The sequence below is a fragment of the Pinus tabuliformis genome, chromosome 4_2 (assembly GCF_031772625.1).
Source record: "Pinus tabuliformis cultivar Carrire ecotype Pingquan chromosome 4_2, CPIR1, whole genome shotgun sequence".
Lineage (NCBI taxonomy): Eukaryota > Viridiplantae > Streptophyta > Pinopsida > Pinales > Pinaceae > Pinus > Pinus tabuliformis.
In genome coordinates, this window is record NC_142304.1 from 163,924,703 (window position 1) to 163,939,254 (window position 14,552).

At 36.9% G+C, this 14,552-nt stretch overlaps 2 protein-coding genes across 2 annotated transcripts; both read left to right on the top strand.

Annotated features, from left to right (window-relative positions):
• Window positions 1–1,695: 1,695 nt before the first annotated feature.
• On the top strand, window positions 1,696–2,903 carry LOC149168692 (uncharacterized). Its single transcript, XM_089424949.1, has 2 exons — window positions 1,696–2,343; window positions 2,493–2,903. The coding sequence occupies exons 1-2, from the start codon at window positions 1,696–1,698 to the stop codon at window positions 2,901–2,903; spliced, it is 1,059 nt and encodes a 352-aa protein (XP_089281075.1).
• Window positions 2,904–8,195: 5,292 nt separating this feature from the next.
• On the top strand, window positions 8,196–13,731 carry LOC149168693 (uncharacterized). The gene is made up of 3 exons (XM_089424950.1): window positions 8,196–9,213; window positions 9,764–12,278; window positions 12,429–13,731. Exons 1-3 carry the CDS (start codon window positions 8,196–8,198, stop codon window positions 13,729–13,731), a joined length of 4,836 nt encoding a protein of 1,611 aa, XP_089281076.1.
• The last annotated feature ends 821 nt before the right edge of the window (window positions 13,732–14,552 follow it).

Sequence of the window (14,552 nt, forward strand, 5' to 3'; positions counted from 1 at the left end):
TAGTGAAAATTTTGTTTTGATGGTCATCTCATTGCATGTTTATCATCTAAAATAACTGATATTTTTTTGAAGGTTTACTAAATTTTGTGTTTTTTTGGAATAATGTGTTCTGAAAGAGAGTCCTTTTTTTTTGGTAGGTAAGCACCCACGGGGGATTTGAACCAGTGACCTATCGCAAGGAGGGCCTTAACAGTGCACCCATTCACCGTCAATCCAAAGCCCCGTGGCCTGAAAGAGAGTCTTCATATGAACAACAATGGTATTTTTTGTGAAAACAATGAAAGAAATGTAGTTTTTGGAGTTGATGAGAACTGTAGGAATGAAGAATTTCCTGAAATGGTTGAAAATTTGGGAGATTGTGTTGGCGAAGAGGGTCAAGCGTTTCTTGGTAGAGACTATACTGTTAATATAGCTACCCTTGCTGAATTTGTATGTAATGTGTTTGTTGGAACAATGTAGGGAGTTCAATTTTTTTTTTTTTTTGCATTTTTTTCTTGTGCATCTGAACTTTTTATTGTTCATTTTTTTCCCGTATTGTTTTTTCATAACAATGTCAAAATCATTACTGACCAACAAATAGATTCAAAAGTAGTCAAACCTTTATTTATTCCTGAATGCGAGGGTTGACGACCAAATTTTCAAACTTCAAGAAATGATGAAACATATAATAAGGCTAATCATAAGTTTAGAAACTTTCGTTTGTACGCAGGAGAACATTTTGTCTGGTTTGTTGTTGATTCTCTCCAAATTTTGGTCTTCTTCCATATATCTTCTCAGATGTTGTATGTTTTGGAATATTGTGTTTACATAGGGATCCTTGATAGAGATGAGAACCTTGGGGGCTGTGGAAATGGTGCAACAGATGTTATAATGGAAGATAGGGAATCTGATTCTAGGGAAGAAGTTGTTGCGTATGATGTTTTTGGTGATAGTAATATGCTTGCTAGAATGGTTGATGATTTGGGTCGGTTTGTTGGAAATGTTGGAACCAATATTTCTCAACGTAGCTCTACAGAGAATATTGTTGAAGCCGAAGAATGTGAGAATAATTTTCCTCTTGGCGGAGCACAAGTGCTTAATGCATATTTATTTTGAAAGGTTTAGTGGTTGTCAATGTTAAATTTATATTGTTTTACGAATGTCTTTGTTGATGTTTTTTCGCAGAATTTTGTTGAGGTGAATAGTGGTCGAGAAACAAATTTGCAAGCAAAAAAAGTAATATTAGTTCGACAACTTGCAGATGGACGATGCAACGATGAAGAAAATGTAAATTGTTTTTTGTTTCATTAACAAAATTGATTTGTTTTGTAGATATTCCGTTCTTACAAGCACTATTTTCTTTCTTCCAAGCATAATTTGGTGAGGTGTAATGAATATAGAAGAATGATTTCCCATTCTGTTATGGAAAGAAATGATAAAACCAATACTCTAGTTCCACGAGTTGTTTCGCATGATTGCTAAGCTAGAATGGTGTTTCGTAAAGAAAATGAAAGTGTTCGCTATCATTTTAGCGAACAAATGGTTGATGTGCATAAAAACTTTCGGTCGAGGATTAATAGTTTGTTTGTTGTGCATATGTGCCATGTATGTAATGAATGTTATCCTGGTATACAAGTTGTTAGATTGCACGAGGGTCCAATTTCTAAAAGATGTAAGTATGAGAAAGGTGCTCATCGCTTTTGTCACTTTAACAACATGGATCCAGGTGAGTATCTCGAGGTTCTAAGAGTTTTGACACAAGTTGAAGAGATGCTAATAGCATGGGTAAATCCAATATTGAAAGTGATGCATGCTCGTGGTGGTCAATATAAATATAGCGGCCACACGATATGTTTTCCACAAGATATTTCTTCAATTGCAAAGAAGCTTCCACGACGTGTTGAAGAACTATATTTTTTTATTGTAAGAAGGCGAGGTGTTCAATTTGAATACTATGAATGCTATGTGAAGAGAAAACATGTGATGAATGCATTACATTATAAAATTGAAATGGACAAGTACTATAGGGATGTGGAAATTGACATGGATTCAGTTGCTTCTCTCCTGGAAAGACCTACTGATGTTTCTAGCAGGTTACAATATGTTGATAGTCATGTTGATGATATACCTAGGATGGATGTAGAGATTGAAATAGATGGGGCTAATTGTTTGCATTATCACTCGTCATCCTTTATTTCTCGCTTACCTAATGAATCCTGGGAAGTTGATCGAATCATAAGATTTATTGAGAATGCAAATAACACATCCTTTGAACCAATAAATTGGCCAAATATTGGTACATATCCCATTAATGAATATAATACTAAAGGACTGCTAGATATGGCCCCACTTTATTCCATACAGGTGATGCTGATTGGTTTCATCCTTGAATTTTCAATTTTTAGATGTATGAATATGGTTTCCATCTATTGAGATTGTATGATCAAATATTTGGAATCCATCCTCAGTTTCGATATTTCTTGATGAATATGATTATGCGACATCGTATTCAGGAAACAACTTCATTTTTTTTGAAGAAATATATTCATGAAAATGTGCCTGCAACTATTCAGGAATTGCGTCAACAATTTTATGATTTGCCAAATAATAATTTGGCTGAGAAATTAATGCATTTTGGATCTTGTCTTAGGGGTACAAGAGCTTATTGGACAAAGTGTTGTTATGAATTAACTGACATGATCAACCAGTTGGGTTGCCCTACTTTGTTTTTTACATTGAGTGCGACTGACACAAAGTGGCCTGATTTGCATAGTGTTATGCCTTCAAGTAGAGATTGTCATCGACAAAGTGAGCATGCCAGAAAGATTCAAAATGTTATTCGGTACCCGCATATAGTTTCTATGTACATGCACCAAAGATTCAATATCTTCCATGACATAGTCTTGCAAAGACTTTTTGTATAGGTTTTTGTTCTTCCTTTTCGCCAATTTTATAATGATTTGAAGGAAAAGGTATGTTTTTATGATTGCTTATTATATTTTAACTGCATGTTTTCAATATTTTTAGGTACTAGTGGCAGCATAGAGGTTCTGCCCATATCCACGGTTTTTTGTGGTTGCCTGAAGCACCGGATATGGAAGCATTGGATTGGTTCAATGCAACTATTGTTGGTGTAGCAAAGTGGTACTTTGTCAAATATGTTACAACATGGAATCTGCGTGACATACATCGTCGAAATGTCATGATACCTCGAACTTTAAATGATGATCAATGTATTTTGTACACTGAACAAATTTTTTCTTGCAATCTCGAAGAAGATTATGAGCATTTAGTTAACCGTTTGCAAAGGCATACAAAATGAAGTGTTGAATCTTGTTTACTGAAAAAAGGGTATTTTATTTCATGTCACTATCATACTCCATGGGAGGTTTGTGCGGAATCAACATTGTTGATAGATGAAAAAGGGAGAAAAAAGAATGAACCAACACAAAATGATGACCGTTTAAATGTTCACAACGTTGATGTTTTAACAATGTGGCGAGAATGTGTTCATCGTTAGCCAGTTCTTTCTCGACATTAGGTTTTAAAGTATATTGAAAAATATGCTTCAAAGGCAGAGAGAAGATTTGAAATTTATCACGAAATGTTGACCAGAGTTGTTGGTGGGAGTGGGTCTAAGGCTCTTGTATTATCTGCGTATAGAAGGTTCCTTGCTAAGATGCTTGTTGAGTGTGATGTTGGAGCTCAAGAGACGTGTCATTTGTTGCTAAAGCTGCCTCTTGTTGTCTATAGTTAGAAATTCTTCTCCTTGAATGTTGGCAAGAAAGTGTACCAAAGGGTTTCACTGCATTCTGATGAAGTTTTGTGTGGAAACAATTTCATTCAGGTTTATCAAAGTCGACCTATTTTTTTGGAACATTTATGCTTGATAGAAACAACAAGATCATGGAGTTTTGAGGAGAAGCATAGGCAGGACAAATGGAGGCCACATGATAAGCAATATATCATTCATGTTTGGCCATGATTTTATGTTGTTCCTGATGAGGGATCAAAATTGTTTGAAACGTTTTGTTGGAGTGAGTTTCTTTTATACAAGACGTTTCGTGATGTTGGTTCAAATATTGGGTTGTCCACTGAAAGTATTCTTGAGAGTTTGAGGAATTGTAGATATCGTGTGTGGCATGTTGATCAAGGCCCTTTGCCAAATTAAGGTGATGAAGAGGATGTGGAGCTGCTTATACATGAAGAAAATGTTGATCAAAATTTTGAAGAGTGGCAATTTTTTTCGCAGTTAGTTCCTCCAAGTTGTGTAAACATTTCAGACCTTGATAATCTTGGTAGAAGGGACTTTGATGTTGATTATAATTGGTAGGAAATGATGGTGTCAAATGATTTTTTATAAGAAGGGGTCAATTTTGTAAAATATGCACAGTCTATAGGTGTTTTGAATTGTGGGTTCGTTAGGGACACATATTTGTCGCCTTCCTCTCTATAAAAAAAACAACTAGTTGCTTTTGAAGTTATTTTTTGACACAATGCTAATGCTGAAAATGATGGTGCTTTGAAAATGATTATTCCAGGTACTGCTGGAACAGGGAAGTTTTCTCTCATTCATTGTATTTCTCATGCTATTTCTAGTGCAACAATGAATAGATAAATTCCTTTGTTATTGCTTGCTCCAACTGGTATTGCTGCTTTTAACATACGTGGGAAAACAATACATTATGATTTAAAAATTCCTATAAAATATATGAAGCCACTGTTTGGGCAGGCTTTGGCAGTGTTCCAAGAGGAAATGAGGCACATTTGATATATATTGATTAATGAGATGAGCTTTATAGGTCCAACGCTATTCATAGAAATAGATTCTCATTTGCGAGAAGCCTTTCCTGAAAAGAAGGACTGTCCTTTTGGTGGTAGTCCATCATTATTGTGGGTGACCTTGCCCAGTTACCTCATGTTAAGGATAAACCCTTGTATGCAGGTAGAACAACTGGGAAAATTTTGTGGGAAAGCTTCAACATTGTAGTGGCTCTGGATAAAATTTATAGGCAACAAGGAGATGATCTGAGACAAGCATCTTTTCACAATCTTTTAAACAATATTAGAAATGCATAGAATTATCTTGTTGATTGGGATTTTCTCATGACCTGTGTTGATAGTTTCTTGGATCGACATGAAAGGATTTTGTTTTATTCTTTTGTTCACTTATTTGCGACGAATAATCTCGTCAATTTGCACAATCGAAAAATGCTTAAAGCATTAAATTCTCCTATTGCGAGATGTGTTGTAGAAATTAGTAGAAGAATAGAAATAAGTGATAGTGATGATCATATATTAGAGCGTGAATCACTGTTATGTCGTGGAGAGAGTGTGATGTTAACATGTAATTTGTGGGTTGAAGCTGGTCTTGTTAATGGTGCACTTGGATATATTGAAAATATTTTCTTTTCACCTGGTTCAAAGCCGCTACAACTTCCACAATTTGTTACAATTATGTTTGAAAAGTATTGTGGTGTTCCATTTGATAAGGATTTTCCAATTCTTGTACTGATTCCACCTGTTCTTAAGGGGAATATGAGGCAAATGCCTTTGAAAATGGCATGGGCGTTGACAATACACAAATCATAGGGGATGACTTTGCAATGAGCCACTGTAGATATTGGAGACAGAGAAAGGCATGGTCTGACATTTACAGCTATATCGAGAGTGAAATCAATAGATGGTTTGTGGATTTCACTGCCTTTTTCTTTTCAACATTATGCAAAAATGAAAGATAATGCATATGTTACACTTAGAAAGAAAGAGGAGGAGCGATTAAAGTCAATATCATTTTGGGGGTATTTATCTTCAATACGATTTACTATTCATGAATTATTCTTTTGTATTTTTTCCTCTTTGTTCGAATTATTTGTATGCATCTATTTAAGAAAAAGAAGATTACTTCTCTTTAGTTGTTACTATTTGTTGCAATTATTTGTATGCACCTTCATAAGTTCTTTGTTTTCCTTTTTGTTGATTTGAATAGAATTGTTGATTATTGAAGTAAGTAAATTGACTATTTCAGAGCAATTATTGTTTGATTTCTTGAATTGTAGTTGTTTGCATTTTTTTTTTCTCTCGTTCTTTTGAATCCTTTTATATTTATGTTTGAATATGAAATAACCAAAATCATAAATGAATAGTTTTCTTTCTATTAATTTGTTTTCTTTCAATGTACTAATTTTAATTGTATGTTTTTGTCAATGATTCACAAAAATGGAGAACAATGATGGTAATTATTACATCAGAGCTATTAATTATATTATGAAAACCATTAGTTTTGTTCCCTTTATTTGCGCAAGGTTTTATAGAAGACATGGCTTCCGTCCTAATTTTGTTGATGAGCATATCCGTGTTTTGAGTGGAATGAAATTAGATGTTCAAGCTTTATATCGTTTTCACCGAAGAGAATCAGGAAGGAAGACGGGAAGGGACTGGCTTGAAAGCGTGAAGTATTGTGATCTTTATCTTGTTGATTTGAATTGGTGTTGCTTTTTCCACCTCTCTGGGTTGTGTTTTGGAAGAGCTTGTTATCAAATAATTATGTTGTGGTCGGGTGTTGAGAGTTGAATTTTGTCGTGGAATGTGTTATTATTATTATTATTATTTCTTTCAATGTTAGTAAATTTTGCGTTGTAGTCATTGGTCCTATAATGTTTGAAATTTCATCTCATTTCTTTGTCGCATTACGACCAAGATCGTCCGAATCGTCCTTTCTTAACTATCGTAATGCTTGTTAATGATTCACAACAATTGTTATTGATGTTGAAATTTATATTCTCTTCAATGCATTTATTTTTTCCTATGCTTATACTTACACTTCAATATTTGTATTTATATTGGTTTTTATTTTCATTTTTCTAAGATGATTTTCGTGTAATTTTTTTTTTTTTTTTTTTTTTTTTTTTTTTTTTTTTTTTTTTTTTTTTTTTTTTTATATTGTGGTTCACGGGCACTGAGTGGCCGTTACATCCACAGTAGAGAAGCGGGGCAGTTCCACCCGAAGGGATCTGCCCGTCGGTCTTTACAGACCTAACCCCGAGGGCGTCGAGGAGATTTGACCCCGTGACCTCCCAACTGGGAAAGTACTTAGCAACGGGAACTCGACCATTTGAGCTATCCCTTAGGGCTTATTATTTTCGTGTAATTATATTGAACTTTCATTTCTTTAATTTATATTATTTTATCTTTTATTATATTAATTTGATTTATATTGTTTTATCTTCTATTATATTAATAATATTTCGCATTTAAAAAAATAGTATTATTATTAATACTATCAAATATGAACATTATTCTAGATTTTTAATTAGCGACATTAGTTTATATTTTTAATCGGCGACATTAATTTAGCAACATTTCACATTGGTTAATGATATGGTTTTGTATTTCTATTTCGGTTATTAATTTTTATTATTAATATTTCATTGTAAATTTGATTGTTTATTTTATCATATTTTTCTATCATAAATAATGTTATATATTTAGGTTATTAATTTTTATTAATATCTTTTATTTAATTTCATGCTTTGTTTTATTTAATTGTGTTCATTTTTTTTAATATTTGCTATTATTAATTTCTAAAATGATTTTAAGTTGTTATTATTATTAATAATATTAATATAAATTATTATATCATATGCCTATCGACGTTTATCAGCCACATTTATATTAATATAAATGTGGTTGTGCTAGCTTAAATTTTTTTTTGTAAAAAAATTATGATAAGAAATATACTAATAGGTTAAAAAAATTTAACATTTTAATAATAATCAATTACCTTTTTTAACCTATCATGAGTAAGCAAATATATGCTTATTTTAATTAGTTACACTAATTAATATTTTTTCAATTTTATTTTTCCCTATGTTAACGTTATGAGTCAATACAATGTCTATTTTTAGTCCTTACCTAAAGACAACATAGTTTTCCACTTTGACATTATTTTGGTTCGTAAATCAAAATATTTAACCAAAAGTTTAGGTTGATATTTCTTCAAAGAATTTTTTTGAACCAATTAAATGTTTACAACTATTATTTTTTTACCCATTAATAACTTTGAGATCTTAATTGGCCTCTTCTATATGAAGCTAAAATTAATTTATGGGTTAAGTATCTTATTATTCATAAATAGATTCAATCTTTTGTTATCTCTTTGGACGCGTCTGCAACCCTAGCGCGTCTGCTGAGAGTTCCCGCTTGCGCCCTCCCTCATGGAGCATGGAGGCGGCCCTGCGGCCCCTCCCCCCTTCCCTCCGGAGATCGAAGCCTTCAAGGCTCTCGTCTCAGCAACAGGAAAGCGTCAGGCCTCTGGCCAGCAGCAAAAATTCGTCAAAAAACTGGATAGCATACCCAAGGTAGCTTTGCCTGAGGAGGAAATCTGCAGATCCGCGCTAAATCTTGCAGAAAAAGGTCTGATCGGTCAGTTCACCGGTTTGTGGCCATCCCCGAGAGCAGTCGAAGAATGGGTCAAAAGGAATTGGCTACCTTTGGTTAACGAAGGAATCAAGATCTATTTTGTAGGAAAAGGGTTTTTTGTCTTCTTGTTTGACAACACAGAGGACAGAGGCCTGATTTTCAGAAATGGGCCTTATTTCATGGGGCCTCAAGGTCTCTACTTGAACAAATGGTCCACTGATTTTGATCCAGCGCAAGACGTACCCAAGGCGGTTCCTGTCTGGGTGCGCCTCCCGCATCTGCCTCTGCATTGCTGGAATCAAAGCTCCCTCCAATCCATTGGAAATGCACTGGGAAAATACATAGACCAGGCCCCAAGGAAGGATCAGTATTCTTGTGCACGGATTTGCGTGGAGGTCGACTTGGAAACAGGATTACCCGAAGCGATTCAGTTATCGGTGGCAAACTGGACACACATACAAGAGCTAGATTATGAACAGCTGCCATTCAAGTGCCGATTCTGTCATGAATACGGGCACTTTGCAAGATACTGCAAAAAAAGAAATGAGGAGACATCAGAGAAAGAAAAAGAAGAACAATGGAAACAGGCAAAGAAGACAACATTCAGCAGGCAGAATAACAAAAACAAGGCAAAAGGGACAGAGAACAAAGCAGACCATGGAAGCACGAGTAATCAAAACGCTGGCAGTAGTGAAAAAAAAGGCAATGAGGGGGACAAAAACCCCTTTGAAATCCTCACGCCTCCTTCAGATCCACTGGAAGCAGGAGAAGAAGAACCCCCACAGCAGGAGAATATTGAAACTACAGAACCAGGTAATAACCCAATCCCCAACTCATGCAATATCTCTTCCCCTTCATACGCAGATATAATAAAAAAAAAAGAAGAAAACTGTAGAGAATATGGGATCATCAGATGATGAAACATTTGAAAGGTCAACAAAAAGGGCTGGGAGAAGATCAAACAAGGAAGCTAGAGAAGAGGAATCAGAAAGACAAAAAACCCTAGGCAGTCAAGCTACTATCGAAATGACACTAGGGAGGAATATCAGGCCTAGAGCCTCCAAAGGAGGAGGGCCTAACCCTATAAGCGGTAAATGATGCAGTTGATCTCTTGGAACTGTAGGGGTCTGGGTAATCCCAACAAGGCAGAGGCTATCAAAGACTTATTGAAGATGGAGACCGCGGACATCCTAATGCTCCAAGAGACCAAAATAGAAGGGGAAACTCTTCTAAACACCAGTGCTACAAAATGGAAATTTGACTCAGGAAAGGCTGTTAGTGCAAGAGGCACAGCTGGAGGAATAGGTACTTTTTGGACAAAAGAATTAACGATTCTTAGCAACCCAACATTGGATCTTCACAGAGCTACGTCACACCGTAAGCAACCTTTCCCTCGCTCTGTTTAACTTGTATGTCCCTGTTCAGTATGAAGAAAAGAGAGAGTGTTGGAGGACACTTCTGGATTATATAGCGCAAATCAGCCCCTCAAATTTAGTCATAGGTGGTGATCTGAATATAATTCTAGATCCCAAAGAAAAGAAAGGAGGGATTCAGTCTAGAGACCCTTTTATCAATACAGTGGGCAACCTGATTCTGCAATGGGATTTGGTAGACTTCAAACCAGTGAAAGGCAAATACACCTGGACAAACAATAGAACCGGAGAAAATCATATTTCTGCCAGATTGGACAGGTTTCTCATCAGCAGCTCTCTAATGATGGACAAAAGAATAGTATTCACCAAGATTCTCCCAAAGCTCACATCGGATCACAAGCCTATCCTCTTATGCCTAAAAGAAGAAGAAGATCTAGGTCCCCTTCCATTTCGCTTCAACCCCCTTTGGGCAGGGAAAGAAGGGTTTATAGAAACAGTTCAAGCAGCATGGAGGATTGATGTTTTCGGTTCCCCAAGTTATGTGTGGGAACAAAAAATGAAAAACACAAAAAAAGCGCTCAAAAGCTGGATAAAGAAATCCACGCAATCTCCCAATAGACAGAGGAAGGAGGCAGTTCTTCAATTGGAAGAAATACAACTTGAAATGGAGGAGAAAGATCTCTCTTCTACAGATTTAGCTAATGAAAAATCTGCACAAAGGAATGTATTCTGTTCCTTCAGAAATGAAGAGGAATATTGGCGTTTAAAGTCTCAAAGCCTGTGGCTCAAATCTGGGGACAGAAATACCTCATATTTTCATAGACAGTGCAGGGCCCGTCTTTCGCGAAATCATATATCAGAAATTACCAGCACCACTGGTCAGGTCCATAAAGGATTTACTCAAATCAAAGAAGCAGCTGTAAACCACTTTCAGAACCTTCTGAGTGCAGAAAGTAATGGGAACGAGGAGGAGGAAGTGGAGTTTCTCTCAGCCATTCCAAATCTAGTCAGTGAAGAAGATAATGACTCTCTGATGAGTCCTGTAACGGAAGAAGAGATAACTAATATAGTCTGGGCTATGGAGCCAGACAAAGCCCCAGGTCTCGACGGTTTCACAGCACATTTTTATAGAATTTGTTGGGAGATTATCAAAACTGACCTCTTCAGAATGATAAGAGGGACCTTGAGAAAGGCAAAAATGGGTGGAGGAATAAAATCGACATTTCTTGCCTTAATTCCAAAGGAAACAAACCCAGGATCCTTCGACAGATACAGGCCAATTTCTCTTTGTAATACATCATACAAGATCGTAGCTAAACTGCTGGCAAATAGAATTAAGCCTCTTCTTCAAAAACTCATCTCTCCAGCCCAAGGAGGATTTGTGAAAGGCAGGCAACTTTTGGACAATGTCATTCAAATCCAAGAGGCTCTCCATTCCAGCCACTCTCGGAAAGAGCAAGGTATGATTATTAAACTAGATATGAGTAATGCTTTTGATCGTGTTAACCGTTCCTTTCTGCTTAGGGTGCTTGCAGCCTTTGGGTTTAGGCAGGAATTCATAAACCTTATTAAAGCTTGCATTGAAAACATCTGGATAGCTCCAATGGTAAATAGGAGACCAACAGAGTTTTTTCAAGCCACCAGGGGACTGAGGCAAGGTTGCCCCTTGTCTCCCTTTCTCTATATTCTGATGGCGGACACTTTAAGCAGAAAATTGACACGGGAGCAACAAAGTGGCATCATTCCTGGGATAAGAATCGTTCAAGGAGCAGTTCCAGTAAACCATGCACTATTTGCCGATGATTCACTCTTGCTCGGGGGCGCTTCCATGAGAATTGCTAAATCCTTCAAGACAATTCTCCAAAAGTACTGTAATGTCACTGGAGCTCTTATCAGTGAGAGGAAGAGTGCAGTATATGGATGGAATACAGATGAACAAACTATTGAAAGGATAGCCAGTGAATTGGGATTCAAAGGCTATGCAGAATGGGATAAAATAAAGTACCTTGGTCTACCGTTGACGATGGGATCCAATCGAAACTATTTGTGGGAGGAGGTAATATCCAAGTTTAAAAAAAAGATAGCAGCGTGGGGCGGAATCTGGCTTTCCACAGGCGGCAAGCTTACTCTCATCCGTTCGGTGCTCTCAGCATTACCCACTTTCCAAGCATCCTTGTTAATGGCTCCAAGGCAAATCGCAGATCAGATCTCTTGTTTAATGAGGAATTTTTTGTGGAACGGAGGGAAGGGGAACAGCAATCGATTTCACTTAGTTAATTGGGAAATGGTGAAGCGTCCCATTGCTGAAGGTGGACTCCAAATCAGAGACCCCCATCATGCAAATCTTGCCTTGGGTTGCAAACTTCTGTGGCAGCTTATATCCGAACCCACGCATCCAATCAGCCAGCTCTTAAATTTAAAATATCTCAGAAATCGGTCGATCATTTCCTATAACCCAGCGCCTTCTCCTGGAGGAACACAGGCTTGGAGGCTTTGTTGCAAAGGGTTAGACTTCTTCAGGACACATTTGTATAAAATTCCAGGGAACGGCAAAAAATCATTGCTGTGGAGAGACCGAATCATGGGGCACCCTTCTCTTTAGGTCATAAACGAATTCGCAGATTTAAGAGTTTGGTTAAGATAAAAAGGAATCAGGAAAATCGAGGACATTGCAGAGTGGGATAACAAAGGCAATTGGCAGCGTTGGACTCTGCCCAACATACCAGCACGCCTAAGAAATCAGCTAAACTACTTCATGGAAGCAATCACAGACTTCACTCCAGTACACAAAGACGAGGAAGATTCATGGGGTTGGGGACGAACAGGGGTTTACACAGCCAAGCAAGGGTACTTACATATGCAAGGAAAAAAGGACTCTTTGCACCCGGAAACAGTGTGGAGGCAGATCTGGGAAAACTTCAGCATCCCGAAGATCAATTTCTTCTTCTGGACCTTGTTTCACAACAAAATACTGACTGGAGAAAATCTTTGTAAAAGGAATATTGCAGGTCCACATCGATGCGTGTTCTGCAAAAAAGCCTTGGAGACCTCAGCTCACATGTTCATTGACTGTGAGTATGCTCAGATGGCCTGGGCCAGCTTCTTGGCGGGACTGAATGTTAGCCCACCGGTGCAGTGTTCAATAACAGACATGTTTTTGTCTTGGAAAGCTCGGTATCCCTACAGCATCGCAGAAAAGACTCTTTGGTATAAGGTGTGGATTGCAGTTCCAAAATATGTGTGCTGGAAGTTGTGGCTCTCCCGGAATGAAATTGTTTTTAATCAAAAAGAAATGTCTGCAGGAAATGTCGCAGAAAAGGCCAAGAAACTACTTATAGAAACTCTGAGACAAACCAATGTCAGTGACAGCTCCCTAAGAGATGAAGAAAGAGCATGGCTGGGTGATTGCATTCCTTCATCGAGCCCTTCTTTAATCACCCGCCCAAAACTCAAGGAAAACTGGCAGATCCGAGACACTTTGGAAAACTTCCAGAAGTGGTGGAAATCTCAAGGAAAATGCACTATTTTCTTTGATGGAGCTTCAAAAGGTAATCCAGGCAGATCAGGAGCAGGGGGGGTCATCTACTTCCCGAATGGAAGAAAAGAGGATTACAGCTGGGGTCTCGGAATTAAAACCAACAATCAGGCAGAAGTCCTCAGTCTTTTAAAAGCTTGCCAACTGGTCAGTAAAGGAAACCCAAAGGAAATCCTAGTGTTTGGAGACTCAGAATTGCTGATAAAATCTCTATTAAATAAGAAAGGGCTCAAGGATCCAATATTGAACAAACAGATATCAAGAGTAAATAGACTCTTGAAGGACTTCTCTTCAGTTCAAATCTACCACATTCTCAGAGAATTAAACACAGAAGCAGACAGCCTGGCAAATATTGGATGTAATCTAGAAAAGAACATGATCAGCATAGATGCAGGAGAACCATACATGGCAGCCATTCCTTGAAAGGACAAGTTGATCTTGTAAACGCAGAAATCTGTTCTTTTAGAAACAGGAAATTGTAAAACTTGATATGGCTTTGGCCATCCTTTAATAAAATATCCGTTGCGGTTAAAAAAAATAAAAAATTAAGTTATGGGTTTCCTTCAATTTGAGTTTAAAATGTTTTGAAATACATTGTACATCAGACATAAGGTCGCCTAATGCTAACATTAGTTGTTAGGGGCTAATAATACAAATAAAATGGTTTACATGGTTCTAGCTCTAACGGTGCCACCTTCTCACACATTACACATGTTTGATTGTTGACATGTTGGTCATGCATTGCCAGAGTGAGTATGGCATCAACATCTACTCTATCATAAAAGTTACTGAGATGTATATACAAGGCCTATATTTCTCGTGTACTATGGCAATTATCTCATACTATGGCATTTATCCACTTTTATTTAACGCTCCAACAAACCTATCTTTTTTCGTTGTTGCTCGTACATCTCTAGTGAATTTTGCTTCCATAACTACTACTCCAAAGATAATGAATTATGCTTTGATGATTACAACTCTAGAGATAAAATATATGAAATTTTCAATCAATTCCAACTTGCAAGCAAGAAAGTCTATTGAGAAACAATTTATGAATGAGAGAGTAAATACTTTATGTACACACTTATGCCACTGCAACATCTTTTCCTTTCAATATCTAGATATCTAGAAGAATTTTCCATTTGTTGGTTGTTAATTAAGCGTAAATTTGATTTTTTCACGTGATTAATTAATAATGTGGAAGCACCTAGCCTACCTTTCAAGATGATAGCCAGTGGGAAATT

What these genes read in the sequence shown, in the direction of transcription:
- LOC149168692 (XM_089424949.1), top strand. Translation starts at nt 1,696, where the DNA reads ATGGATCCAGGTGAGTATCTCGAGGTTCTAAGAGTTTTGACACAAGTT. An exon ending in CCCCACTTTATTCCATACAG is followed by an intron (nt 2,344 to 2,492) that starts GTGATGCTGATT and finishes CATCGTATTCAG; the next exon opens with GAAACAACTTCATTTTTTTT.
- LOC149168693 (XM_089424950.1), top strand. Translation starts at nt 8,196, where the DNA reads ATGGAGCATGGAGGCGGCCCTGCGGCCCCTCCCCCCTTCCCTCCGGAG. An exon ending in TATTGAAACTACAGAACCAG is followed by an intron (nt 9,214 to 9,763) that starts GTAATAACCCAA and finishes GGATCTTCACAG; the next exon opens with AGCTACGTCACACCGTAAGC. An exon ending in TGGAGGCTTTGTTGCAAAGG is followed by an intron (nt 12,279 to 12,428) that starts GTTAGACTTCTT and finishes AAAAGGAATCAG; the next exon opens with GAAAATCGAGGACATTGCAG.